The sequence below is a fragment of the Arvicola amphibius genome, chromosome 4, assembly GCF_903992535.2.
Source record: "Arvicola amphibius chromosome 4, mArvAmp1.2, whole genome shotgun sequence".
NCBI classification, from domain to species: Eukaryota; Metazoa; Chordata; class Mammalia; order Rodentia; family Cricetidae; genus Arvicola; species Arvicola amphibius.
Genome location: NC_052050.1, coordinates 67,269,326 through 67,295,505, shown reverse-complemented (window position 1 = coordinate 67,295,505; position 26,180 = coordinate 67,269,326). Strand labels below are relative to the sequence as shown.

The window sequence follows — 26,180 nt, the reverse complement described above, 5'->3', positions numbered from 1 at the left end:
GTGGGACGGAACGGGGGACAGCAGCTCCTGGAAGCTCACCAGGCAGCTCCAGTGAGGCTCAGGTTCAGTAAGAGACTGCCTCAAGGAGACAAGCTGGAGAGTGACAGAAGACCTCCAGCTCTGTTCTGTGTATACATGCATGGCACGCACACAGGAATACTCATGTGGCACACACACACACACGTCATGAGGGCAAGGGGTGTAGCTTGGTGATAAGTGTGCTACTCTAGCATTCACAAGGCCCTGAGTTTAATGTCCAGCATTGCAAAAACAGAAATAGTATCACAAACCTGAAAATACTATTTACCTTATCTAGTTATTTAATTTATGAAAATAATAGTGCTGTAAATGGTTAACACAGGCATTGGGTAAACAAAATATATAAACAAGAACTTACTTTATCCTGAGCCATTTTGTTGCTTGTATGTTTTCTGTGGATTAATTCTTCTTTTTCCTGCTGGAACTTTTCCAGTGCTGTCTCCAAAGGGTTTATTTGCTCTTTAGCATCCTGAGCACACACAAAGCCAGACCAGTCACTTCATTACCTTATTTCAGATGCCAGGCTCCACAGCCCCAGGAAAACACATCCCAGGTGTCAGGCTTTAACTTATTTGCATCTCTTGACAGGGTTGTGAAGATGGCACTGATATTTTTATCCACATGCTTCAGAGAAGCAAACAAACAATAACTTGTTCAAGGTCACAAAGTAAATGTAGTAGCCAAGAGTCTAACCTAGCCCAGCTCCAGAAATGACTCTCTACTAAAATGACTACATTTTTCATCTAGCCATGATTCCAATTATACCATATAGCTTATGCATGGATCTTCAAGAGTTCAACAGGGAACTATGTCAGCTCTATGTGATCAAAGACGAGGAAGGTTTGCTCAGTGTGGCATTCTTCTTTACATGTCAGCTAAGCAGTTATTTTCATGGTAGTAACAGCATACTGATTGATGATGATTTTCTGGAAGAAAGGGGACTTTCAAATGACAAACTATTATACTAATCAGAAGTCCCTTGTGACATTGCGTTGAACATAAACACATGATAACCACAGTTTAAAAAATGAACCTTGAACTCTTAAAGCATGTTCTGAACCTAAAAGACACAGGAAGACACAGACATTTGTGACTTCAACACTGGTGTGTTTTCTCATTCAGGGAGATGGTGGTGTGGTAGAGAGCCAAGTACTTTCCCATCAGAAGACCTTTCTGACAACCAACCTTGCTTCCTCTGGACAGCCATGGGCATTCTGAAATCCCAGTTTCTTTTTTCCACAAAGAAACTTTTTTTTTTTTTTTAAATCTATCTCAACAGGGCTGGGAGATACTCAATATTTTAAGTAAAAATCATTTATAACCAGTCAACACTAGTGCAAAGTAATACTACTTTGTAGTATAAATCCAAATTACTTAATCCAGAATTATTTAAGAAATAAAGGAGCATTTATAGCAATTACTGCTAAATAGACTGGGTAACTTGTATAGTGCCTACTGAATGAGTGACTGTAATCATGAAAACCGGGATTAGGACCTTTGCTTTGATGCACTGAGATAAAGCCAGCAGGTGCATTCCAGGGCCTGCAGTACCCCATGCCCATTCACTGTACTGGCAAGCAGTCTGAAATCACATGTGGGACTGAATGGAGCAGTGCTAACATACGGGTGTCTGTCATAGATACAACACTTGGGGACAAGAATTCATATGTAATTATAGCCAGTCACAATCTGACCACTTCTAGTCACATGAAATTCACTATCTAACCAGATACTTGGTTCTTCTTTACACGACCCAATTCTTTCTTGCAAATCTTTCTGCCACTCAAAAATCACATGAAGCCGGGCGGTGGTGGCGCATGCCTTTAATCCCAGCACTCGGGAGGCAGAGGCAGGCGGATCTCTGTGAGTTCAAGACCAGCCAGGTCTACAAGAGCTAGTTCCAGGACAGGCTCCAGAGCCACAGAGAAACCCTGCCTTGAAACCCCCACCCCCCAAAAAAACCCCACACATGAAGAATCATCGTAACACTTTCACTTGAGTCTCACAGCAACCACAGTTATGTCTCTTAACACCAATAAAGGGAATTTTGTGTCTGGACTAAGTTACAAAACATGTATGTGCATTCCTACCTTTATCTCTCTGTATAAAGACTGAACTTCAGTGGACAATTCCACAGTTTGCTCCTCCATTTGCTGACGACGTTGCAAATTTGTGGATATCTGCAGTTTCTCTGATTTCAGCTCATTTGTTTTACTTTTCAGGCACTGAATTTGCTCCTGTTGGTCCTGTATAAGCTTACGGTTCAATTCAATCTTACTGGAAACTGAACAGAAACATATGGATGGGTACAGAAGGCACTTATCACCCTCTGAGTTCTTACAGTGTAAAGAATTCAGAGGCTGAAATGCAGTGGGCTCTAACATGCAACAAGGGTGCCCTGCTTGCTATCCCCACCCAGTCACAGGGCAGGCACCACTGAGAAAGAGCACAGCTCATCAGGCTCAACAATTCCAGGTCTGTTGCACAAGGAAAAGAAACAGAAATGACACTTGGAAAGGAGAGGGAGAATGAATGCATGTGGGGTGTGAGCAAACACTCATTACCTGTATCCACTTTGTGTTGTTTTTCTTGTTTTTCCTGGTTAACCTGCTGGACAGTTCGATCCAAGTCTACCCCTTGCAGCTTAGCTGCCTGCTGTGCAATTTTCCTTTCAACATCTTTCAGCTCCATCTTAAGAACAGAACAGTTACTTCTAAGAGACTTACTGCATTATCATGATTCAAGCCCTTTTAAAGCCAAGTTTAACAGGATAAAAAGTGAAATTAAGGTCTGGTACTTCAAATAAGGTAAATGAATTATGCCTCAATATCCATAGTTTATAAATACTTTAAGCCTAGGAATCTATACAAATTAGTTAATCAGTTATCTGTACCTGAAAATTAGCTACTGTGGAGAGAGGGAGAAAGAAAGAGAGAGAGAAGAGAGAAGAGAGAGAGAGAGAGAGAGAGAGAGAGAGAGAGAGAGAGAGAGAGAGAGAGAGTGTGTGCCTCACTGTGTAGCCGTGACTGGCCTGGCACTTGCTATGTAGACCAGGCTGGTTACTGAACTTAAAAAAATCCACCTGCCTCTGCCTCCCCAGTGCTGGCAGGGCTGGGATTAAAGGTGTTAAGCCATCATGCCCAGCTACTGCTTTTTATTGTGTTGGGTTTTTTTGTTTGTTTGTTTGTTTGTTTTTAAAGAGAAGAGTTTCTCTGTGTAGCCCTGATTGTTCTGGAATCTGATCTGTGGACCAGGCTGGTCTCGACCTCACAGAAATCTGCTTGCCTCTATCCCCAGAGTGCTGAGACTAAGAGTATGCCACCACTGTCCAGGGCTCCACCTACTGTTTCTAACACATTCACATTTCACATTCAAGCCCCACAGGTCAATTTTTCTACTTTAAGCTGCAGTAAGCTTACCTGGAGCCTCTCCATAATTGTAACATCTGTGAGGCATACTTTAGCACTTTCTTCTTCAGGCATTATTGTTCCCAAGAGTGTTTCCTGTTCTTCTATGCCAGTCTTCAGGTTCTGTATGTCTCCGCTGACACTCTGCAGTTTGTTTCTTAATCCTGGTATTTCCTTCTCCTTCAAATCAATTATGCTTTCCCTTAAGAGAAAACACAATGAAAATCAATCTAGCTGCCATTCTTCATAATGAAAGTGAGGTTATTATGCTAGCCCTTTCCAGGACATCCTGTCAGTAGCTCAATGATGTCAGCATGCTTATTATTTGTGAGGTCTACCTTATTCACTTGATCAGAATGGTGTTAGCCATCCATGTTTTTCCACTGTAAAATGCCTTATTTTTTCTTTCTTTTTTGGTTTTTCAAGACAGCGTTTCTCTGTGGCTTTGCAGCCTGTCCTGGAACTAGCTCTTGTAGACCAGGCTGGCCTCGAACTCACAGAGATCCGCCTGCCTCTGCCACCCGAGTGCTGGGATTAAAGGCATGCACCACCACCGCCTGGCTTTACTTTTTTCTTTGTATTAAAAAAAAATCTCTTAAAAGAAATACACTTAGAATAGGTGAATATCCTTGTTTTTCAAACATCTGTCTACTGATGCCAGTAGCCATTGATAACTTTGCAGTATTATTATGGGAATGTTGCCAAGCAGAGATATTTTACAAACTGACTGATTGTACCCATCAAAAGCTTCATCAAGGCCACAAAAGAGACCAAAGGCTAACACACTGTTGCTGCACACAGACTGTAGGAATCTATGGGGAAAGAACTAAATGCCGTGTAGGATCCTAAGAACAGGGATGAGAAGACTAACGAAATAGCACTGTTGCTGAGTTCAGTTCCCAGCACCCACATATCTTTAACTCCAGCTCCCAGGGTATTCAATGCCTATGGCCTCTATGGGTGTATGCATATGCCCCCTCAACATGTATACTGAAATAAAAACAACAAAAATATAAGTCCTTGAAAATGAGAGATGCCGGGCGGTGGTGGCGCACGCCTTTACTTCCAGCACTCGGGAGACAGAGGCAGGCGGATCTCTGCGAGTTTGAGGCCAACCTGGTCTATAAGAGCTAGCTCCATGACAGGCTCCAAAGCTAAGAGAAACTCTGTCTCAAACAACAACAACAAAAGAGAGAGAGAGAGAGAGAGAGAGAGAGAGAGAGAGAGAGAGAGAGAGAGAGAGAGAGAGAGAGAGAGAGAGAGAGACTTCACAAAGCATCAGCTTCCCATCTCTTGGTATAATTGTACTTGATTACCCAGCCGTACTGCTGACCAAAGCCCAGGACACACGCAGAGACCATGTGAAAGCATGCTGTATGACATCCCTCAGCTGGGTTCCTGGCCAGCAGTCAGGATCAGCCATCCTGAATGTCCAGCACCAGCAAACCATAGATGACTGCTGCTTCCTGCAAGACCCAGATGACAGCCATCCTACAGAACCACGAGGAAGGACAGTAGGTCCTCCCTGTTATTTAGTGACACAGCAGTGACTAGAATAAATGGTACCATCCTTCATTCAGCAAAGTAACCAATCACAGGACATGGCAATGATTAAGAAATGCTATTCTGAAAAGGGGAGTTGTGCCAGGAGCCCTGCAATATAACAAGCATGTTACCTTGTACCATTTGAAATGTTTCAGTATGATAGAACAACTTCATATTTTCTCGTGTGCACTTTCTATCAGCTTTAAGTTTTATCTTTAATTTATCTTTTTTTCTAGATATTACCTTTTCTTCCTTTTCAATCGCAAGTTACTGCTGTATGTTCTTATCACCTTCTCTGTGGCTCTAACAGTCTGGTTTTTCTCTCTTGATGCATATAGTAGTTATCTATTGTTGCATAATAAAGTACCCCCAAACCAAGCAGCTTTAAAAAAAAAGAGTACCAGTTACTGCTCACAGATAAGAGGATCAGGAGGTCTGCTTCTGACACAGTCTTTCAGGGAGGTGGAGCCAAGCTATTTGGCCAGGGCTACAGTCATCTCAAGATCAAGCTACAAATTCTGCTTCCACACTCACTATTCAGTAGGAAGGCCTCCAGTCCCCACCATGCAGACTTCTCCACAGAGCTACGTGAACACGGCAGACTAGAATGGTTGAAAGCCATAGTACCTTAGGTAACATAATCTTACAAGGACAGGCTATCACTTCTGTCTGTCTTATTGATTGATTGTGACAAGTCCCTTGTAGTTCAATTTGGCACTGACCTTACTATGCAGAGGATGGCCCTGAATTTTGCTGCCTTCACCTGTGAAGTGCTGTGACTACAGGTATGAACCACCAGGTAAAGCTACTTCTGGCCTTTCTCAGTTCACACAGACCAATCTTGCCACATATGAAAGGGAACTACACATGAGCACCGAGAGACTATGGGGCCCACTTTAGAAGCTGGCTGCCATAAAGCAATCTCCTTAGACTTTCCTCATTTTCCTGAAACTCTTCTGTAGTTTTTCTGGACAACAGATTGTGGCTTCTCAGCTTCCAGAGATTTTCTCACCCTGATCTATTCAACATATTAATAAACACAATCAAGACTTTAGGGTGGCTCCTTATCTAGCAGTAGTTACAGCAGGTGTGAACATAATACAGCCCCATCTTTCCAACTTATAGGAACCAGGCATAAAAATCACGCCTCAATCCTGAGATAACACTTTGGATGTGGTCTAAGGCAAGTTCCTCTCTTGTTTGTACATGGTTCAAATTCCCCTATTATTGCCCTGATAACTAAGTCACACAAACTTCTCGAGGCTTTACACCCCCTTTCCTGCCATGTTTTCAAAAAGCTTATCTCACTCTTACACCCCCAGGCTCCTTTCTTCTGAACTAGCACTTCTGTCTGCACCATTTTCAAGTGCTTCTATTAAGCCCAGCTCTGTCTAATTCTGAGAGCTTGCCTCCTTGATTAGACCACCAGCTCCTGTGTACGTGTCTTACTGGTTTTGAACTCTATGTTCTAGGAGACACCAGGATAGGAATCATGTATTTCCTCATGAGATTTTACTTAACAGACTATTGCCTAAATTTCTAGTATATATGAAAGACACAGTAACAACAGAAATAATCTGTTCTTCTTCAAAAGTGGGAACGACATAAAACATATTCTAAAGCTGTCTTTGGGCGCTGATGAGACTGATTGGTGGGTAAAAGTGCCATCAAGCCTAACGGTTTACGTCTGACCCCAGGACTCACATGGCGGAAGTCTGAACAGACTTCTCAATGCTGTCCTCTGACTTCCACACAAATGGCAAGGTACACCCATACCCATACCAAATAACTGAAATATAATTTTAAAAAATTGGGTTTTTTTTTTGGGGGGGGGGGGGCGTGAGGTGGAGAGATGGCTTAGCAGTTAAGAGCACTGGCTGCTATTCCAGAAGACCAGGATTTAGTTCCCAGCCCTCATATGGCAGCTCCAGTCTGAGGGGACCTAATACCCTCTTCTGGCTTCTGTGGGCACCAGGCACATATGTGGTGCACATGCATATACGCAGGTAAAATATCCACACGTACTTAAAAAAAAAAAAACTTTTAAAGTTATCTTTTGGAAGAACTTTTCATATTTTGTACGTGAGGTTTGGAAAATGCCATCAGTAACCAGTTTAAAAGCTGTCACAACTTATGGCCCGAGCCAAGTCTCAGGAATGCCCCGAGAAAAGGCTACACCAGCCCCATGACTTTAGGTTTACCTCATGGGCACAAGCCTAAGCATTTCATCACGGCGCCGCTCTTTTTTCTTTAGTTCTGATTCCGTTGACTTGAGCTTATCGGGAGCAAGCCTCAGCTTGGACTGCAAGTCACTGATGACTTCTTGTAACTCAGCCTCTGTCTGAAATACTCTCTGACAGACTGGGCAACAGGACTGGTTTTCATCTGTCAGCTGAGTAATGAACTGGGAGTAAACGGCTGTGGCTCCAGCCAGCATGGCTATTTAAAAAATAAAGAAATCTCCAGTCAGACATACATATATTTTCTTATATAATCATTTTTCTTACAATTTTTTGGTATCATACAAAAGGCATAACAACATTTTACTGAAATCTTTCTATATGTCAGGCATTTCTTACACACATAATTTCATCTACTCTTTTTAATTTTTTTAAATTAATCCATTTCTATTAATCTGTGTATCACTAGGCTGATACACAGACTAGGTAAGGTTCTTGCATCTCTCTCCTTCAGCAGCTACATGGCATCTGACTTTGACTTTTTTTCTTAATACTTTTTATGGTTTATTCAACTTTATTTTATGTACATTGGTGTGAAGGTGTCAGATCCCCTGCAAATGGATCTTCAGACAGTTGTGAGCTGCCATGTGGGTGCTGGGAATTGAACCTGGGTCCTCTGGAAGGAGCAGTCAGTGCTCTCAACCACTGAGCCATCTCTCCAGCCCCCATTTACTCCTTTTTAACATTCTACATGGTTTATAGCTTTGTTTGCGTTTTATAGATGATAAATCTGATTCAGTAAGCCCAAAGCCACAACTCACATAGTGAGCTGCACAGTCAGAATGAGCTCAAGTCAGGATCCATAACAAAGTTATAAAACCTCCTGTCCTTGCCAGGAGGTGGTGGTAGTGGTACACACCATTAGTCCCAGCACTCAGGAGGCAGAGGCAGGAGGATCTCCGAGTTCAAGATCTGCCTGGTCTACAAAGTGATTTCCAGGGTTACACAGGGAAACTCTTGTCTCAAAAAACCTAAACAAACAAATAAAATAAAATCTCCTATCCTATAGGAGTGGGCCATGGGGTGGCTCAGCAGTTAAGAGCACTTTGGTACGCTGAGCACTTAGCCTGGACAGCTCACAGTCACTTGCAACTCTACCTCCAGGGGAGATTGGACACCTCTGTCTTTTGTGGATACCCGACTCACATGCACATACACACAAATAAAAATAATTTGAAAAATAAACCTTAAAACCTCTGACCCTCAGCAGTTACCTATAAAATGTCCAAAAGGCAAAGAGCCTTGAAAATAGAAACTGTGACAACTTACCTCGCTGTTTTGAGGACTTTTCAATGTCTTCTTTAAGCCGGTCTAAATCACTTTCAAAATCCTGGCTACCACAAACATCAAACAACTTATATTCATAACTGGACAACTGTTCTTCCTTTTTCTTCAGCTCATTAGTTGTATGGTTTTTATTCTGTTCAGCTGAAGCTAGTTCTTTGCTAAAATAAAAACAAATGTAGGCTATTTGAAAATTTTAAAATTTTTTTTAGATTTAGTTTGTGTATTAATGTTTTGCCTCCATGTATGCATGTGCACCATATACATGCTTTCTACCCAAAGAAGTCAGAAAGGGGTGTCAAATGCCTTGGAACTAGAGTTAGAGGTGGTTGTGAGCCACCGTGTATATGCTGGGTACTACACCCAGGTCCAATACAAGAGCAACCAGTGCTCTTAACCATTGAGCTCTCTCCAGCTTCCTAGAAATATGAAAAATTTGATAAAGGAGATACAAAATAAATTTTGCCAAAAATCATTTAAAGGAGTTAGGTATTACCAAATACTTACACACACACACACACACACACACACACACACACACACACACACGGTTTATTTATGTATTATGTATACAGTGCTCTGTCTGCATGTATGCTGGCAGACCAGAAGAGCGCACCAGATCTCACGGTAGATGGTTGTGAGCCACCATGTGATTGCTGGGAATTGAACTCAGGACCTCTAGAAGAACAGGCAGTGTTCTAAACCACTGAGCCATCTCTCCAGCCCCTATAAATCTTTCTTTATTATGTACAGTGCTTTGTACTGTGTGTCTGCAGGCCAGAAGAGGGCGCCAGATCTCATTATAGATGGTTATGAGTCACCATGTGTTTGCTGGGAATTGAATCCAGGACCTCTGAGCCATCTATTCAGTCCTCTTTCCTGTATCTTTTATAGTTTTGTGCCGGAGATAGAACTCAGGACCTCAAGCATGCTCTACCACTGAGCTATACTCCAGTCACACCCTGATGCTCTAATTGAATCTTCTGGTTGAATGTTCCCTTTAGGACACTGACCCATTTGCCAATCCTGAGCATGGACCCACTCCCAGATAAACATATAGGAGCAGAATTGTGCTGTATTTCTGGGGCTCACTGTCTTAAATTCTAGATTATAGGCCTGAGCAAGTGGAAGCCACCTGCTGGCTCTAAGGAGAAACAGAAAAGATGAGCAAAGCACTTCCCCTCCACTGGGTCTCCTTCAGAGTACTCCTGACTTGCCTCTAAATGCCTGCTTTGCCTTTCTTGTTGCTGTCATCTCCTTGCCCTTGCTCACTCATTCCCCCTCATTCATCAAAATTTTGTTTACTAAGCTAGGCGGTGATGGCACATGCTTTTAAGCCCAGCACTTGGGAGGCAGAGGCAGGTGGATCTCTGTGAGTTCGAGGCCAACATAGTCTACAAGAGCTAGTTCCTGGACAGGCTCCAAAGCTACAGAGAAACCCTGTCTCGAAAAACCAAAAAAAAAAAAAAAATTGTTTACTAATAAACTCAGTAGTATCTCAACTCTTAATCATCATCCTAGTCAATTTCAACGCTCATGTGTTGGAGATTTTAGCTTTCTAAGTCATGACGCACAAGAGTCTCGAAATTCTGTGTGTTGTATTTACCATATTCTTTAAAACCAGTGGGAAAGAACACAACAGAACAGATGGAACTTAGCGCTGTCCATTGTGAGTCACTGCAAGCTCTGCACAAAAAGGACTACAGAAGACGCTTCTGTCACACAAATAACCTAAGGCCAAGTGCAGCCTTCAAACTATCCGGTCTCCAGGAAGCACCAAATACTGCTAACCTCTCCTTGAGGAAACATCTTCCCAGGGCACCCCAGACACCACTCCTGCTGGCTCATCTGTGTTCCCCAAATAGCCACTGCTTTCATTGCTAGCTTCCTTTCCTTAGCTGGCCAAAGGCGATTATTCCTAGTATTTAGCTGTACCCCCCTTCTTTTGTCATTGTGGGGAGCATGCATGTGAGGTCAGAGGACAACCTGCAGGAATCAGTTTTCTCCCACCATGTGGGTCCCTGGGATGGAACCGAGGTCTTGAGACTTGGCAGTAAGGGTACCCTATGAGACATTACTTGCCCCTTTTTTGTACAATTCTTTCAAGGTGACATGACTTATACCAATTACTTTGGTTATCCTTTCTAACAAACTGCAACAACTTACAATTTCCTGAACTTAAATATTCTATTCACTAAAAGACTCTTCCAAAGATACAAATTTGAGCCAGACACTGTGATATATACCTTATAATTTCAATACTCCAAAGCTGAGGCCAGAGGACCTCAAGTTGGAGATCAGCTTTGGCTACATTGTAAGACCCTGTTCAAACAAAAAAAGGGAAAACACCATAAACTTAATATAGCCAAAATTAAATCCACTATCTCCCCAGAAATTTTATGAGAAATATTGTTACCTAGCAACCACTTACTGGAACATCTGAGGAAGTCTCAGCAATGTGCTGTTCAGAGACAGAATGCAACTTTCAGGTGTCGATTCTTCTCTACAGTTTTAAGAGACAAGAGGCCCCATCTACTCCTATTATATTTTATTTAAATTGCCAGAAGAAGAAAAAGTCAACTGAATATATCACTTCATAATAATGAATGTTGAAAACAATTAAAAATAAAAGCACAAAATAAGGAGATTTATATCAATGGCAATGTTTTAGCAACTCACTTCAGGCTGGCAAGTCTGTCCCTGGTCTGATTGATTTCTTTGGATTTAGAATGAAGCCAGTCTTCAAGCTGTTTCTTGTTAGGAAAATACCCCAACAGGGAAGTCAGTTCACTGCTGTGCCTAGACTTTATTTTTCTGATCTGTTCATCTTTGTCAGTCTATAATGAAAATATAAAACAAGCAAATCAACTTTAAAAAGTCAAGCCTGTATCTCCACATTTTATTAAGAACATAAAAAATTCTGGGGATTGGCATAATGGCTCAGCAGGTCAAAACATTTGCACAAAAGCCTGAGGACCTGATTTCATCCCTGATACCCACATGAAGGAAGGAGAGAGCCAACTTCAAACACTGTCTATCTTTCTTTTTAACTTTTTTTGAGACAGAGAATCACTCAGTAGTGCTGACTGGCCTGGAACTCATTATATAGACTGGGCTGACCAGCAACTCACAGAGATCTGTCTATTTCTGCTGCTGGAGTTAAAGGTGTGCACCATAACAGGGGGCTACAAAGCAAGTGTGTGTTCAGAAACACATACTAAATAATAAGTAGAATTTTAAAAATGAATTACATTGAATAAATAAATTCTGGAATGAGTAAGGTTCCTGATTTAAAAATGAAAAGTATAAAAATTCAAGCAGAAAATACAAAACTTCTTAAAGACTTGGAGTGATGACTGTCTTTTTAAAAAAAAAAAAAATTGTAGGGGGCTGGAGAGATGGCTCAGGGGTTAAGAGCACTGATTGTTCTTCCAGAGGTCCTCAGTTCAATTCCCAGCAACCATTTGGTGACTCACAACCATCTGTAATGAGATCTGGTGCCCTCTTCTGGCCTGCAGGCATACATGCAGACAGAACACTGCAAACAAACTAAATAAATCTTTTAAAAAAATAAATAAAAAACAAAAAAATTGTATGCACACGTGGAGATCAGAGGACAACTCTGGAGTTGGCTCTTTCCTTCTATTGTGTGAGTTCCAGGATTAAATTCAGGTGTGAATACTTGGTAGCATGTGTCTTTACCTTCAAGTCACCTCCCAGGTCCCAGGATGGTCTTTTTAAGCCAGAACAACAATTCTAATGTCATAAAAATTTTAAACATCTGCATGTTAAAAGTTACCAACAATGAACACATTTTTGTGTTTGTATTTCTGGGCTTTCTGTTATTAAGACATATATAGGTAATGGCATATGCTTATATTCCCAGTTAGGAAGCTGAGGCAGGAGAATTACTTGAGTCCACAGTTAGAGGCCAGCAAGGACAACAGGACAGGCTACAGCTCATCTCAAAAACAGTGACAACAACTGAAAAGAAAAACAAAAGTTTTAAGTTTAAAAGTCTATTTTAGCCAGGAAGTGGTGGCGTGTGCCGTTTATCCCAGCACTCGGGAGGCAAGGCCAGTCTGGTCTACAGAGCAAGTTTCAGGACAGGCTTTAAAAGCTACAGAGAAACCCTGTCTTGAAAAACCAAAAGAAAAAAAGTCTATTTTATAAGCCCATTTTTATAACCTATAAATACAAAGCCAATACCAAATCAATACTTCACAGAAGATGAGCTATTTTAAACACCAATTAGTATAGCGAACACAGAAGGAAAATCATACTTTGTTTTTGGACAGCATCTCCATCTGCGTGAGTGTTGTTGTATGGTGATTTAACTGCTCCATCTCCTGGTCCAGCTTCCGCAAGCTTCTGTCCAGGTCAGCTTTCTCATTTTGGAGGCTTATTACCTCTGCTTTTAGGGCTTCTACATTGCTATTTTTCTCAGCCTTGCTTAGTTCACGTTCCTAATCAATAATTGAAGCACACGCACATTTACATATTTTGCGCCAGAATTAAGATAAATGACAAAGTTAAAGGGAATCACTTCTCAGGGTCACCTGCTTTGAAGCAGCTCTTTCCACTTTTGGAGGATGTGTGGTTCTTTCTTTTAATAAGCCTTCAGTTTTCCCACTAAAACCAAAAGTCATTCCTAAGAGCATCAAAATACTACTTCCTGCTTATTACCAAAAGAGGGAAAAAAAACCTTAAATACGCTTTGGGAAAACACTTATTCAGGTTACTGTATGAACTTGAATGACAGAGAATTAGTAAATAAACCAAAAGGGTCTAACAGAAAGGAGAAATGAAAATTAGAAAAAAAAAAAAATAGGAGGGGTTAGAGAAATGGCTGGGTGGTTAAGAGCATATCCTCCTTTTCCAGAGGACCCGAGTTCAATTCCCAGAACCCAGGTCAGGCAGCTCGCAGTGACAGATCCAAAGCCTTTGACCTCGTTCAGTACCTGGACTCCCTTGCACATACCCACACAAATATACGCATAACAAAAAATAAATCTTTTAAAAAAGAAAAGAATTAGGAGAAATGTATCCACAAAGATGGGTTAGTAACTTAGTCACTATTTAGGTGTTCATTAAGTCCCTATGGCGCTCACTACATTGCTCGGCATGTAGAAACCACAAATATTGGGATGTGGCCCCTCACTGGCACTTCCCCATCCTGACAACACTGTGATATACTTCAAACTGAAAAAAATGTACACTGCAGTAGCCAGTTACACAGACACAGCAGTTCACTCAAGTCACGGAGGGGGGACCCAGAGCTCTGACATGCAATTAGGATGTTTACTCTGAAGAGAAACGGGGATGTGACAGAAGAGGACAGGATCAAGGAAGAAAACTCAAAACTCGCAAGAAAATGGCCAGGTAAATTTGTTTACCATAGAAAAAGCAGTAGCAAGTTAATCACATAAAATCTCAGTGTGGAAACTAATTGAAAAAAAAGTACCCAATCTTTAACTCAGGTCAAATACTGAGGACTTGTAATAATTACCTCACTTGGTTGTGTTTGGAACATCTCTCAAACACACCCAAAGAAGACTTTGATTTTGAGAATCTAAAGCTTGAAAGTCTGAACACAAGTATTTTTTAAAGTTTTCTTGCTGATCCTCATTTTTAACCCACCAGTTTCTAGAATCAAAGAGCTGATGACCAAGATATTTAAATAAGTTCATTTATGTGGATTATTAACTGAAAGGGCACAATCCCAGGGCGAGCGATAGAAGACACTTCAGAGTGGAAGATTCCAGGTTTCTTAGACCTGAGACTGCTCAGGGGCCATTGGGTCACTTGGACAGCTTACCGCTTTTGTGAGCTCCTGGTCCAGCTCCAGAATCCTGTCCGATGAGCCCTCCAGCCGCTGCAGCTCATTCTTCACATTCCTCAGCTCGCTCTGTTTCTTGGTGAGGAGCTCTGTTTTCAGCTCGATCACTCTTCCCAGTCCACTCTTCTTGTCCCTTATCTCATCAATCTGCTTCTGCTTCAAAGTTTCTTTCTCTGTAAGGTCATTCTAAATGCCAAGAGCACACATTAGTAAGTCTTTCATTAAGCAACTAAGGAAACTTCCCTTTAAAGTAACATAAAAAACACAAGAAATAATTTCTAACACCGTGAAAGGCACTACCCAGAAGTGACCATCAGTAACTGTGAGCCAAGGTTTTTGTAGTTATCCTCAAAAATAAATTTTACTTAAAAAATCATAGCTCTACACTTTGATCCTATTTATAGCCTTATGAATTAATTAAATGTTTCTAAAACTTTTCTTTTCTACTTAATAGTCAAACACTCACCTAAAAATGTGACAAAGTCAGGTTCACTTAAAAAGTTTATCAAATCACACAGGTGTGGTGGCACACACCTTTAATTCCAGCACAGGCAGGCAGATTTCTTGAGTTTGAGGTCAGCCTGATCTACAGAGCGAGTGCCAGGACAGCCAGGACTACACAGAGAAACCCTGTTTCAAAAAACAAACAAATAACAAAAAGTTTATCAAATCACCTATGGAACCTGGATTTTAAGATATTTACCAAGAGCTGGCTGGCAGTTTTAGCTTCTCTTTCCTGTTTCTCTCTCACAAGTTCATGAAAATTTATAATCTGTCTTTCACTAAAGGGTCCATGCTCAAAACCATCCAATTCAAGATGTGTTGCCAAAGACTGGATTAATGAATCTCTGGCTCGGATATGCTCTTGATGGCGATCTGCCTGTTGTTGTAGACGACCTTTATTTAAAAAAAAAAGAACAAAAGAAAAACAAAAAAAAACTCCTTTTAGTTGTTTTTAACTTTTTAAGTTTTTTAATTTAACAGTAAATTCATATGTACTTGTAAAAAAAATCTCTGCCCACTTTGCTCTAATGAAAAGTGTAAAACTGTTGTATAAAGTCTAAACTGTATACTGACATTGTTGAACCATTAGGTCTATCTTTATCCCCAGTGTTATTTGTATTCATTTGTGTGTATGCACTGTTTCATGTAACTTTTTAAAAAGATTTAAATTCTTTGTTGATGTCTATGTGTGTCTGTGCCACACACGTGTGAGTGCCCATGGAGACAAGAGGGCACTAGATCCTCGGAATCAGAGTTATAGGTGCCTGTAAGCCACCCAATGTGGGTCTCTGGAAAAGCAGTAAGTGCTCTTAACCACTGAACCGTCTAAGCCCAAATTCTATTTAATTTTATCCCATGTCAGTTTACATATCCAAACAGCAGTGCAGATACTAAACAGTTTCAACACCATAAGAACCTTCTTAGCGTCTCTCTCCTCCAGCCCGGCAAGATGCAAGGGAAAGAAGGCCAAGGGGAAGAAGGTGGCCCCGGCCCCCGCCGTCGTGAAGAAGCAGGAGGCGAAGAAGGTGGTGAATCCTTTGTTTGAGAAGAGGCCTAAGAACTTTGGCATTGGGCAGGACATCCAGCCCAAGAGAGATCTCACACGCTTCGTCAAATGGCCCCGCTACATCAGGCTGCAGCGGCAGAGGGCCATCCTCTATAAGCGGCTCAAAGTTCCTCCTGCCATTAACCAGTTCACCCAGGCCCTGGACCGGCAAACAGCTAGCCAGTTGCTTAAACTTGCCCACAAGTACAGGCCAGAGACCAAGCAGGAGAAGAAGCAAAGGCTGCTGGCCCGTGCTGAGAAGAAAGCTGCTGGCAAAGGGGATGTGCCAACTAAGAGACCACCTGTCCTTCGAGCGGGCGTCAATACAGTCACCACTTTGGTAGAGAACAAGAAGGCTCAGCTGGTGGTGATTGCCCACGATGTAGACCCCATTGAGCTGGTGGTCTTCCTGCCCACCCTGTGTCGGAAGATGGGGGTCCCCTACTGCATCATCAAGGGAAAGGCCAGGCTGGGGCGGTTGGTCCATAGGAAGACGTGCACCACTGTTGCCTTCACACAAGTTAACTCGGAAGACAAGGGTGCTCTGGCCAAGCTGGTGGAAGCTATTAGGACCAACTACAACGACAGATATGATGAGATCCGCCACCACTGGGGAGGCAACGTCCTGGGTCCTAAATCTGTGGCTCGAATTGCCAAGCTGGAAAAGGCAAAGGCCAAAGAACTCGCCACTAAACTGGGTTAAATGTACTGCTGAGTTTTCTGTACATAAATATAATTACAAAACTTCCAAAAAAAAAAAAGAACCTTCTTAGCCGGGCGGTGGTGGCGCACGCCTTTAATTCCAGCACTCGGGAGGCAGAGGCAGGCGGATCTCTGAGTTCGAGGCCAGCCTGGTCTACAAGAGCTAGTTCCAGGACAGGCTCTAGAAACTACAGGGAAACCCTGTCTCGAAAAACCATAAAAAAAACAAAACAAAAAAAAAAAAAAAACAAGAACCTTCTTATTCTGTAGCCATAAGCACACCCAGCTTCTCCTGTCCCTTCTCTCCACCAGCCTTAGCAACCACGTGTTTTGGTTGCTGTGTCCTATGTCCTCAACTTTAACATTTCAGAATACTATAGAAATGAAGCCCACCAAACAGCCTTTTGAGACTGAATGCTGTGGAGAGTCTGCACTCCTGCAGGAAATGAATGTGCTAGAAGGTCTGTGCCTCACCCTGCTCCACCAGCAGCTCCTCTCTCTCCTGGCTGAGGAGCCGGGCTTCTTTATTCAGCTTCTCCAATTCGCGCTGACAGTCTACCAAGCGCCTTTCTTTCTCCCTCACTGTTCTCTGGTGGTTGTGATACAAATCATTCAGTTGCTCATCTGTCCCTTGGAAAACCTGTGTCAAACCAAAATAGACGGCGTACTGTGTTACTATAACAACCACCCTGACACATCAAATATAAACAAATTTTAGTCAATATCCATTTTAGTAGAGGTATCACAAACATCAAGATTCAGGCTTACATTTTCCCCAAAATGTGGAGATGAAAGGGTTTATCAATGCAATTCATTATGATAGTCCCTGATTTTCAAACAGAACAAAACTTAGGAGCACAAACCTTTTCCATTTTCTGTTCTAATTCACTATTATCTTTCTCCATTTGTTTCTTTCGGCTATCCAAGGCTTTAATTTCATTGTCAAGTCTCATGATTTTAGAAAGGTTGTGTTCAATTTCTTTCAAACGATTCTGCAAATAAAGACAAATTTTACATGAATGACTCCATTGTGGTTTCCATCACTGAGAAATGGACGTAAGTTTTATGCAAGGACCATTTAATAAGACACCACCATTTAGGGCTAATGCTATGTGAAGTGCTCAGAACACCATAAAGCCCATACCCTGCTTTCATCAACTCCCACATGAGTCATTTGCTCCTAAGGTATGACAGTTACAGTCTGTAAAATGCCACATTTTAACTATTTTTGCTACCCTGATAAGAACAGATACTATACTTTCTCCTAATCAAAAGACCAAGAAGTGATTTGTTATTAATTATGTATACATGTATGTGTGTTTGTGTACATCCCAAGCATGTCAGACAGGGGTTAGATCCCCTGGAGCTAGAGTTACAGGCAATTGTGAGCTATCTGATATGAATGTCGGGAACTGAACTTGGATCTTCTACAAGAACAGTGAGCCATCGTAACTGCTAAGCCTTCAATCCAGCCTCTGAAATAATACATTTTAAGAAGAGAATTCTCAAATGTCTAGCGATGATGGTGATGATGAAGTGCTGAGGCTTGGTCTAGAGCTTCATACATAACAGGCAAGCATTTTAACACTGAGCTATAGTTCCAGCCCTTCTTGTTGTTGTTAGGCAGGGAAAACTAAACTGAATGCTGGGAGAAAGAAGGACATAGTCAGAGAGAAGCCATGTAGCCCTGCCGGAGCCAAATGGAATTGGTAAGCCACTGCCACGTGGCAATACACAGATTAATAGAGATGGGTTAAATTAATATGTAAGAGTTAGCCAATAAGAAGCTAGAGCTACTGGGCCAACCAGTGTTTTAAATAATACAGTTTCTGTGTGATTATTTTGGTTCTGGGCAGCCGGGACAAAGGAGCCCTCCTTACCACATTGTTCTAGTTTACATAGGATCTCATGTAGCCCATACTGGTTTTAAAGTGACTATGTAGCCAAAGATGACCTTAAATTCGCAATCTTTCTGCCTCCACACATCAAGTGCACCAGGCATAACTGTGCTGCACAGATATACATACAGGCAAAATACTCACACACATAAAATATAAGGAACAAAATAAATCATGCTAGTAATATATCTTATATTCTATATACTAATGGATAGTCTGTAATTGATGGAGGAGTGTCTATGTGTTACTTTCATTGATTAATAAAGAAACTGCCTTGGCCCCTTTAATAGGACAGAAAATTAGGTAGGCAGAGTAGACAGAACAGAATTGTGGGACAAAGAAAGCCGAGTCAGGCAGACGCTTCAGGCAGTCGCCATAGGCAGTTGCCATGTTTCTCCTCTCCAAGACAGATGCAGGTTAAGATCTCTCCTGGTAAGCGACCACCTCGTGGTGCTACACAGATTACTAAATATGAGTTTAAGGAAGATGTGAGAATTAACCAATAAGAGGCTGAAACTAATGGACCAGGCAGTATTTAAATAAATACAGTTTCCATGTAATTATTTCGGGTATAAAGCTAGCCGGGTGGCGGACGCAGCCCTTCCTCCATCTACATGTAATCACCATACAAACAGGAGCTTCCTTTATGTTGTTGCCTCCTATACCCCAAATGTTTATTGTTAGCTAAGAGAAAGGTCTGAACAAAGTAATCTTACAAATAATAATAGCCATATCACCGATTAAAGCCTACTGTGTTCCAGACACTACTAGGTAAGAACACATGCTAAGCAGCAGTCAGAAGACTTGAGCAACTTGGACAAAGCTGCGGACCAGGCTGGAATCAGGCATGGTGGTGGACACCTGTCTGTCGTGGCTGACAATATGACAAGACCAGGAAGTAAGACTGGAATGCAAGTCCGCCTTGAGTTTGCAGACTGAAGCATGGATATCTGGCACACAGGAAGCACTGGGTAAATATTCCCAAAGACATGCATTTCCTGAAGTCCTTTCTTATAAGCCACAGCCTTCAGCTGCTGCCCTCATCCAGGCTCTGAAAGGACATGGGAAAAGGATCCCTTGATCCTAGCCCAGGAGTTTAACCAAGGTCAGCTTGGGCAAATGGCTAAGATCCTGTCTCAGAGATAAATACTTAAACACAAAAGAGGGTAGGAAGAAGGAACAACGAAAGCCACGTATGCATGAAAATGTGGTAAGGAAACCTGCTAATCTGTAAACTGCCTAAACAACAACAAACAGAGCCTAGAAAGGTATACTAATTTGTATATATGTTATGGATGAATTCCAAATTTCGTACAAATGTCAAGAACACCTTTAAAATTACAAAAATTCTCTACAAAGACCTGTCAATTTGAAAATCTCCAAAGAGAGAAAGCAATTATAAAGTCCACTAGCTACGCTTAACAGCTAGGACCAGTGCCAACCACTCAATCACGATCTACTTGCTCTCAAATCCAACCTCATCAGGAAATTTAAAGACCAACTGTCTAAGCTGGGCATGGTAGCAGAGGCAGGCAGAGGCCAGCAGAGGCCACCCTGGTAAACAGAGTGAGTTCTAGGACACCCAGGGCTACATAGAAAAAGCCTGTACTAAAAAAACCTAAGTAAGTAAATAAGAATGACTGACTGTCTAACACAGACCTAAGACTCTGAACAGAACTGAGCTTCTGGTAATTTTAAAGACATATACATGCTCCTGAAGGCCATATTAAGATGCAGGGCTTTATGGGGTAGAGACATGGCTTCGAAGGTAAAAGCAGCTTGATTCCCATCACTCACACGGCAACTCATAATGTCTGTGACTCCAGTTCCAGCGGATTAGACACCCTTCTCTGGCCTCCACCAGCACTGCATGCACACAGTGCACAGACACACATGCAGGAAAAACACTGATATACTTAAAATAAAAATAAAAATAAAAATAAAAATAAATAAAAGGTACTTTAGGCTGAAAGATGGTGACACACAACTTTAATCTCAGTACTTGAGAAGCAGAGGGAAATGGATCCCTGAGTTCAAGGCCAGCCTGGTCTATAGAGTGAGTTCCGAGAGAGTCAGGGCTGGCTATACAGGGAAACCCTGTCTCAAAAAACCGAAATAAAGAAATAAATAAAAGTACTTTAAGGGTAAATGATATCCTAGTGGGGGAGAGGGATTTCTTAGCATGCTAGATAACAGTAATTGCCACCATGGAAAATACAATCATAACTAATTGTTGCGTAAACTGCTGAGAAAATAAATCTTAAGAGCTCCTACCAACACAAAATTTTAAGAGATATGGCATAACACAATGTTAATTAGCTGGCTTTACCCATCCCTACAGGAAAATACTCACATGAGATCATATTAATGTCACAAATACACAAAATTTTAATCTGCCCATATGAAAAACATTAGTTACCTTCAGCGGCTCAAGTTCATTCTCATAGGACTTGACAATTTCCTGTGAAGACTTTAACTGGGCTTCCTTACTAGTGATCTGATCGCGAATCTCACAAGCTTTTTCCTTATTTTGTTTCAGATATTTCAATTCTGCTTGACACTCTTTTACCTTCTGACCTTGAGTCTGACGTACCTGTCGAAGTGTATCTAAGGCTTTAATGTACCTTTGAAGATATGAAATAAAAGTAAAATTTTTGGCTGAGTAAATTACAATAGAGTATTAGGCAAACATTAACATCACATTTAGAGTTAATAACCTGGAAAATGGTTATGACATCATGGCATTTATTCTATCAGATAAACATACGTAACAAGAAAATGAAAGGAAGTACAGCCAGTGGCTACCACGTGGTAGAGTACTGCATGCTGACCCTTTTTGCTTTTCAAATTTTTTCTTTTATAAAAGAACATCAAGGTGGACACAGCAGCACCCAAAGCTCCAGACGCTGAGGGAGCACAAAAATTTGAGGGCAGCCTGGGCAATAAAACCAACAGGAGCACCTACCCAGACTGGGGATCTAACTCCGGTGAAACACAGGTATTGGCATGAGGACCTGAATCAAGCACAGCCTCACAAAACACAACATGTCTCAATAATTCCACAGCTACAAAGTTCACAGTTACAAACCTTGTTGCAGAAAAAATCTCATCAAACTTTTGCTTCAGGGCCTTTCCTTCACTTAAAGGCCAGTTGGAGTCTTCTTGGTGACAGAAAATGACATTATTTAGCACAGCCTTGGAAACCCCAAGACAGCTTATCATTTCTCGGTCGATTTCTGCACATTTGGAGCTCAGACTGACATTTTCACCATGCCTACAAAGTTGAGAATCAGGGCTATCAGTGAAACAACCTTTGGAGGTACCTCCTCTTCTATTTAATCCCCCTCCCCACCGAGACAGGGTTTCTCTGTAGCTTTGGAGTCTGTCCTGGAACTAGCTCTTATAGACCAGGCTGGCCTCAAACTCACAGAGATCTGCATGCCTCTGCCTCCTGAGTGCTGGGATTAAAGGCATGTGCCATCACTGCCTGGCCTGTTTAATCTTATAAACCCTTTTCTTGAGGTCTCATCTACCTGAGACTGGCCTCAAATTCAGTGTGTAGCTAAGAACAATCTAACTACCCCCAAACCCCAAGTGCTAGGATTACAAGGGTCTGCCACCACACTCAGTCAATATGGTGATGGGCATCAAGCTGAAGACTGTATACTAGGCAAATATTCTACTAATTGAGCCACACCTTCAACACGTGCTATTCTTTACACTTTATCTGTCCCATTAAAACAGTGTCCTCCTGCTAAGAAAACTCATGAAGCAAGGGTGGATTGGCTGCTTGTCGTGCAAGCATCAGGACTGGAGTCCAATCCCCAGCACATTGTACAGAAAGTTCAGGTGGTGGGATGCACTTATAGTCTCAGTGCTGAGGAGGCAAAGACAGAACTCCTGGCCGGGACTCACAGGCTGGCTAATTAGCAAGCAAGCTCCAGATCAATAAATGAAAAAAAAAAAAAAAAAAAAAAAAGAGGTGAGTGGCTGAACTCTGGCTTCTTCAAACACAAGCACACCTGCAGACATACCACAGAAATAGACATAGACACACACCCACACCCACACACACACACACACACACACACACACACACGGTATAAAAAAGCTAACTCTTCATGGTCAAAAGTTCACAGATGAGGTTATATAAATCAGGTACTGCAAGAAAGAAGGTAAGAATTTTTAAAAGACATAGTAGGGCTTTTTGGGGTCTATGTGTCTGTTTTTGTGTGTAACGTCTGTGTGGCTACAGGACAAAGCCAGCTGTCCTTCTCAATTAATTTCTACTTTTCTTCTGAGACAGAGAATCTTGCCACTAAATCTGGAGTACACTGATTCAGCTGACTGAGTAGCCAGCAAGTCCCAAGATCCTCCTGTCTCTGCTTCCCCAGAGCTGGAATTATGAGCATACATGATCACATCTGGTTTTCCACGGGTACTGAGAATCAAACTTGGTTGTTCATTCTTCTTTGGCAAATATCTTCCCATATTTTAAATTTTGAACAACGAATTTAAAATAGTCCAAGTGTACATACTTGTGGGTGCCAGCAGATGGTATCAGACCCTCGGGAGCTGAAGTTATAGGTGACTCTGAGTGACCTGATGCAGGTGCTGAGAACCAAACTCGTGTCCTCTGGAGAATGCAAGTGCTCTTAATCACTGAGTCCTCTCTCTGGCCCCAATAACAATTTCCTACACTTGATCTTAGTCAAAAGGCTGAGAAGTGATGAAACCCATTTCCTAACCCACATTATTTGTGCTTCTGTTTATTCACCTTTCCCTGTCTGCTACTGATGATCATATTCTATTTTATTCACTTCAGTCTCTTGTGTTTCTAGTCCTGGGGATGGAAGAATAAATAATTCCTATCTAATATATGAACTATTTCAAATTATCATACTTAAAAATCCAGGTATGTGACTGGCTGTGGTGGCTCACATCTGTGATCTGAGCATTAGGGAGGCTAAGGCAGGCAGACTACTGTGAGTCTGAGGCCAGCCTGGGCTGTCACAAACTGTGCTAGAAGTAGTAGGACAAGCCTATAATCTCTTCTTAGGAGGTGGAAGCAGAAAGCCCAGGAGTTCAAGTCATCCTTGGCTACATAGGAAGTTTCAAACCACTACATGAGACCCTTATCTCATAAAACAAAACAAATCCCAGATATATAAAGCAAGCTTCTGACATTCTTTTCTGATAAAGCCTACCTTCCAAATCTATACCAATTATCAACTCTAACACACTGATAATGGTCAAAAGGGATAAGTTATTGGTCTTCCCTACTTGTTTACTTTCGCCTCACCCATCTCTGTACATGAAAACAGCATTTTTTTCAACCTGTGCTCAGATAGTTACACACTCTCAATTATAACAACCATTCATACATGACAATAATAAGGCAATGGAATATTACTGATAAATCTTTAACAAGATCATTCTATTTCTGGGCTGGAGAGGCAGCTCAGTGGTTTAGAGCATTCATTGTTCTTGCAGAGGACATGGTGGCTCACAACCATCTAAAACTCCAGCTCCAGGAGATCTGACGCTTTCTTCTAACCTACTGTACATACATACATGGAGGCAAAATATTCATACATACTATATATATATAAATGTAAAAAGAAATCGAAAAAAAACCATTTTATTTCAAGATAAATAGTACCAAAAAAAAAAAAAAAAACTAAATGTTAACAGTGGCTGAGACTTTGTACATGTAGAGGCATGGAACAGATGGGAGCTCTACTCTGTATTCAATTACACTGTAACTACAAAATTACTCTAAAGGCCTGAGGTCAGGTGTGGAGATGTATGCCTATAACCCCAGCACTCACAAGGCTGAGGCACAAGCATCCTTTTGAGTTTGAGGCCACTCTGGGTGACACAGCGAGTTCCAGGTCAGGCTGAGCTTCAGTATAAGCCCTTATCGCAAAAATTAAAAAAAAAAAAAAAAAAAGAAGACTATACCAAAAAGGAAAACAAAATCCTGCTGAAAGAAAGTTAATGCACTCTCCTAAAAGAAAACAGTAGTGAGAGAAGGCTTCCGGGCCAGGAGACGATGTGAGCGGCTCTCCAAAACAAGCTGAGTACCTACTTCCTTCTAGTAATGATTCCTTCCAGGGTTTTAAATTCGGTTTTTTTGCTTTTCTGACTACAAAGCATAGACCTCTGCACAGCCACCACCTCTCCATTGACATCTCGAAACTGCAGGCGAATCTGGGCTCGCACATCTGTTTCTTGAGCAACCTTTGAAGGTAAACAGAAAAGCACAGTCATAAGAAGTACCAGCATGTCCCTATCAAGAAAGGAAAGAGCATTAACATCTTGCTTATCCAAAAATGAGAGGGAAGCCACTAAAAGGCCTCACTCAAAATGAGCCACTTTTACACTTTTTCAAAATATGAGAAGTATACTATTTAACTTATTTTTTCATTAGCTGTCTCTTTTGTTCAGTATTCATCCCCTCTACTCACTGGTCTATACACTAGCACATCCCACTCTTTAGACACTAATAACAATAGCCAATGAAAAACCCTTATCACGAAAAACTCTTGCCAGGTAGTGGTGGCGCATGCCTTTTAATCCCAGCACTCAGAAGGCAAGGACAGGTGAATCTCTGTGATTCAAGGCCAACCTGGTCTACAAAGCAAATTCTAGGATAGCCAGGGATAAACAGAGAAACCCTATCTTTAAAAAACCAAACCAAAAAAAAGAAAAGAACAAGAAAAATTCTCTAGCTATTGCCCACTGAAGCTGCCTTTGTCAAGAGGAGCAAATGGCTCCATATATCCAAACACCCTTTCACTAACGGTTAACATAGTGAAGTTGAGGGTCTGCTCCTTCACTAACTGCTGACTTCCTCTTCCCAGTCTATAAACACATCAGCTCTAGAGCTCTAGCTTCAGGTCCTTCTCTTTTATTAATTTCCTACCTGATGTCCTCAGGCCTGAGATATTAACTGTACTCAACTATGTGTCTATCAATAATTCCTAATTTTCCTCTGTAACTCTCAACCTCTCCATGGGTGGTGTTTTTTTTTTGTTTTGTTTTGTTTTGTTTTGGCAACTGGATATTTACTTTGGAAATCTACCAAATATATCAAGCTTATATATGTAAACCATACCCACCCAAATTCCCTTTTTGAGTACTTCTATGACATTAAAAGGCAAAACGATCTCTTTTATGTTTTTGAAACAGGGTCTCACTGTGTAGCCTTGGCTGTCCTGGAACTCTCTTAGTAGAACAGGCTAGCCTCGAACTCACAGGGATCTGCCAACCTCTGCCTCCCGAGAGCTAAATCAAAGGTGTGCTCAGCTACCACCTGGCTGGAAAAAATAACTAACAACTTGTTCAAGGAAAAAGCCTTAGGCTATGCTTCTGCTTTTCTCAATATCATTATCAACAACATTAGCTAATACGTTTGTTGGTTCTATTCTTAGTCACACCCCAAATCTGTCTCTCACCACTTCTACTACCTTAACTAGGCCATCAATATGGCCTCTCAGTCCTTCTCCTTCCTTTGCCATTTACAGTCTCTGTCAGCAACAGACTGATCCTTTAACACTTAGCTCAGACTATATGTTTTCTTTGCTCAAGAGCTTCTAAATGTCTGTTTAAGAGCTGGGCTGAGGCTAAAGGTCAGCAGAGAAGCACTCGCCCAGCATGCCGAGGCCCCACTGA

At 41.6% G+C, this 26,180-nt stretch overlaps 2 protein-coding genes across 2 annotated transcripts in view; one reads left to right on the top strand and one right to left on the bottom strand.

Annotated features, from left to right (window-relative positions):
• Rad50 (RAD50 double strand break repair protein) overlaps positions 1–26,180 on the bottom strand; it is a 60,242-nt gene that overhangs the window by 29,700 nt on the left and 4,362 nt on the right. Inside the window, exons 3-17 of the mRNA XM_038326978.1 lie at positions 24,595–24,746; positions 21,592–21,777; positions 20,923–21,127; positions 17,469–17,597; positions 17,080–17,245; positions 15,058–15,251; positions 14,334–14,540; positions 12,799–12,981; positions 11,195–11,352; positions 8,501–8,676; positions 7,193–7,430; positions 3,459–3,648; positions 2,604–2,730; positions 2,130–2,323; positions 398–508 (exon numbers count right to left, since the gene is read on the bottom strand). Of these exons, the coding sequence (XP_038182906.1) occupies positions 398–508; positions 2,130–2,323; positions 2,604–2,730; positions 3,459–3,648; positions 7,193–7,430; positions 8,501–8,676; positions 11,195–11,352; positions 12,799–12,981; positions 14,334–14,540; positions 15,058–15,251; positions 17,080–17,245; positions 17,469–17,597; positions 20,923–21,127; positions 21,592–21,777; positions 24,595–24,746 (2,616 nt within the window). The remainder of the gene's footprint in view (positions 1–397; positions 509–2,129; positions 2,324–2,603; positions 2,731–3,458; positions 3,649–7,192; positions 7,431–8,500; positions 8,677–11,194; positions 11,353–12,798; positions 12,982–14,333; positions 14,541–15,057; positions 15,252–17,079; positions 17,246–17,468; positions 17,598–20,922; positions 21,128–21,591; positions 21,778–24,594; positions 24,747–26,180) is intronic.
• LOC119813551 (60S ribosomal protein L7a-like) lies at positions 15,543–16,621 on the top strand. The gene is made up of 2 exons (XM_038328903.1): positions 15,543–15,565; positions 15,799–16,621. Exons 1-2 carry the CDS (start codon positions 15,543–15,545, stop codon positions 16,604–16,606), a joined length of 831 nt encoding a protein of 276 aa, XP_038184831.1. The 3' UTR covers positions 16,607–16,621.

Coding starts and splice junctions, on each gene's coding strand:
- LOC119813551 (XM_038328903.1), top strand. CDS start 15,543: ATGTGTGTCTGTGCCACACACGT. Junction 15,566..15,798: donor TGTGTCTGTGCCACACACGT/GTGAGTGCCCAT, acceptor TCTCTCCTCCAG/CCCGGCAAGATGCAAGGGAA.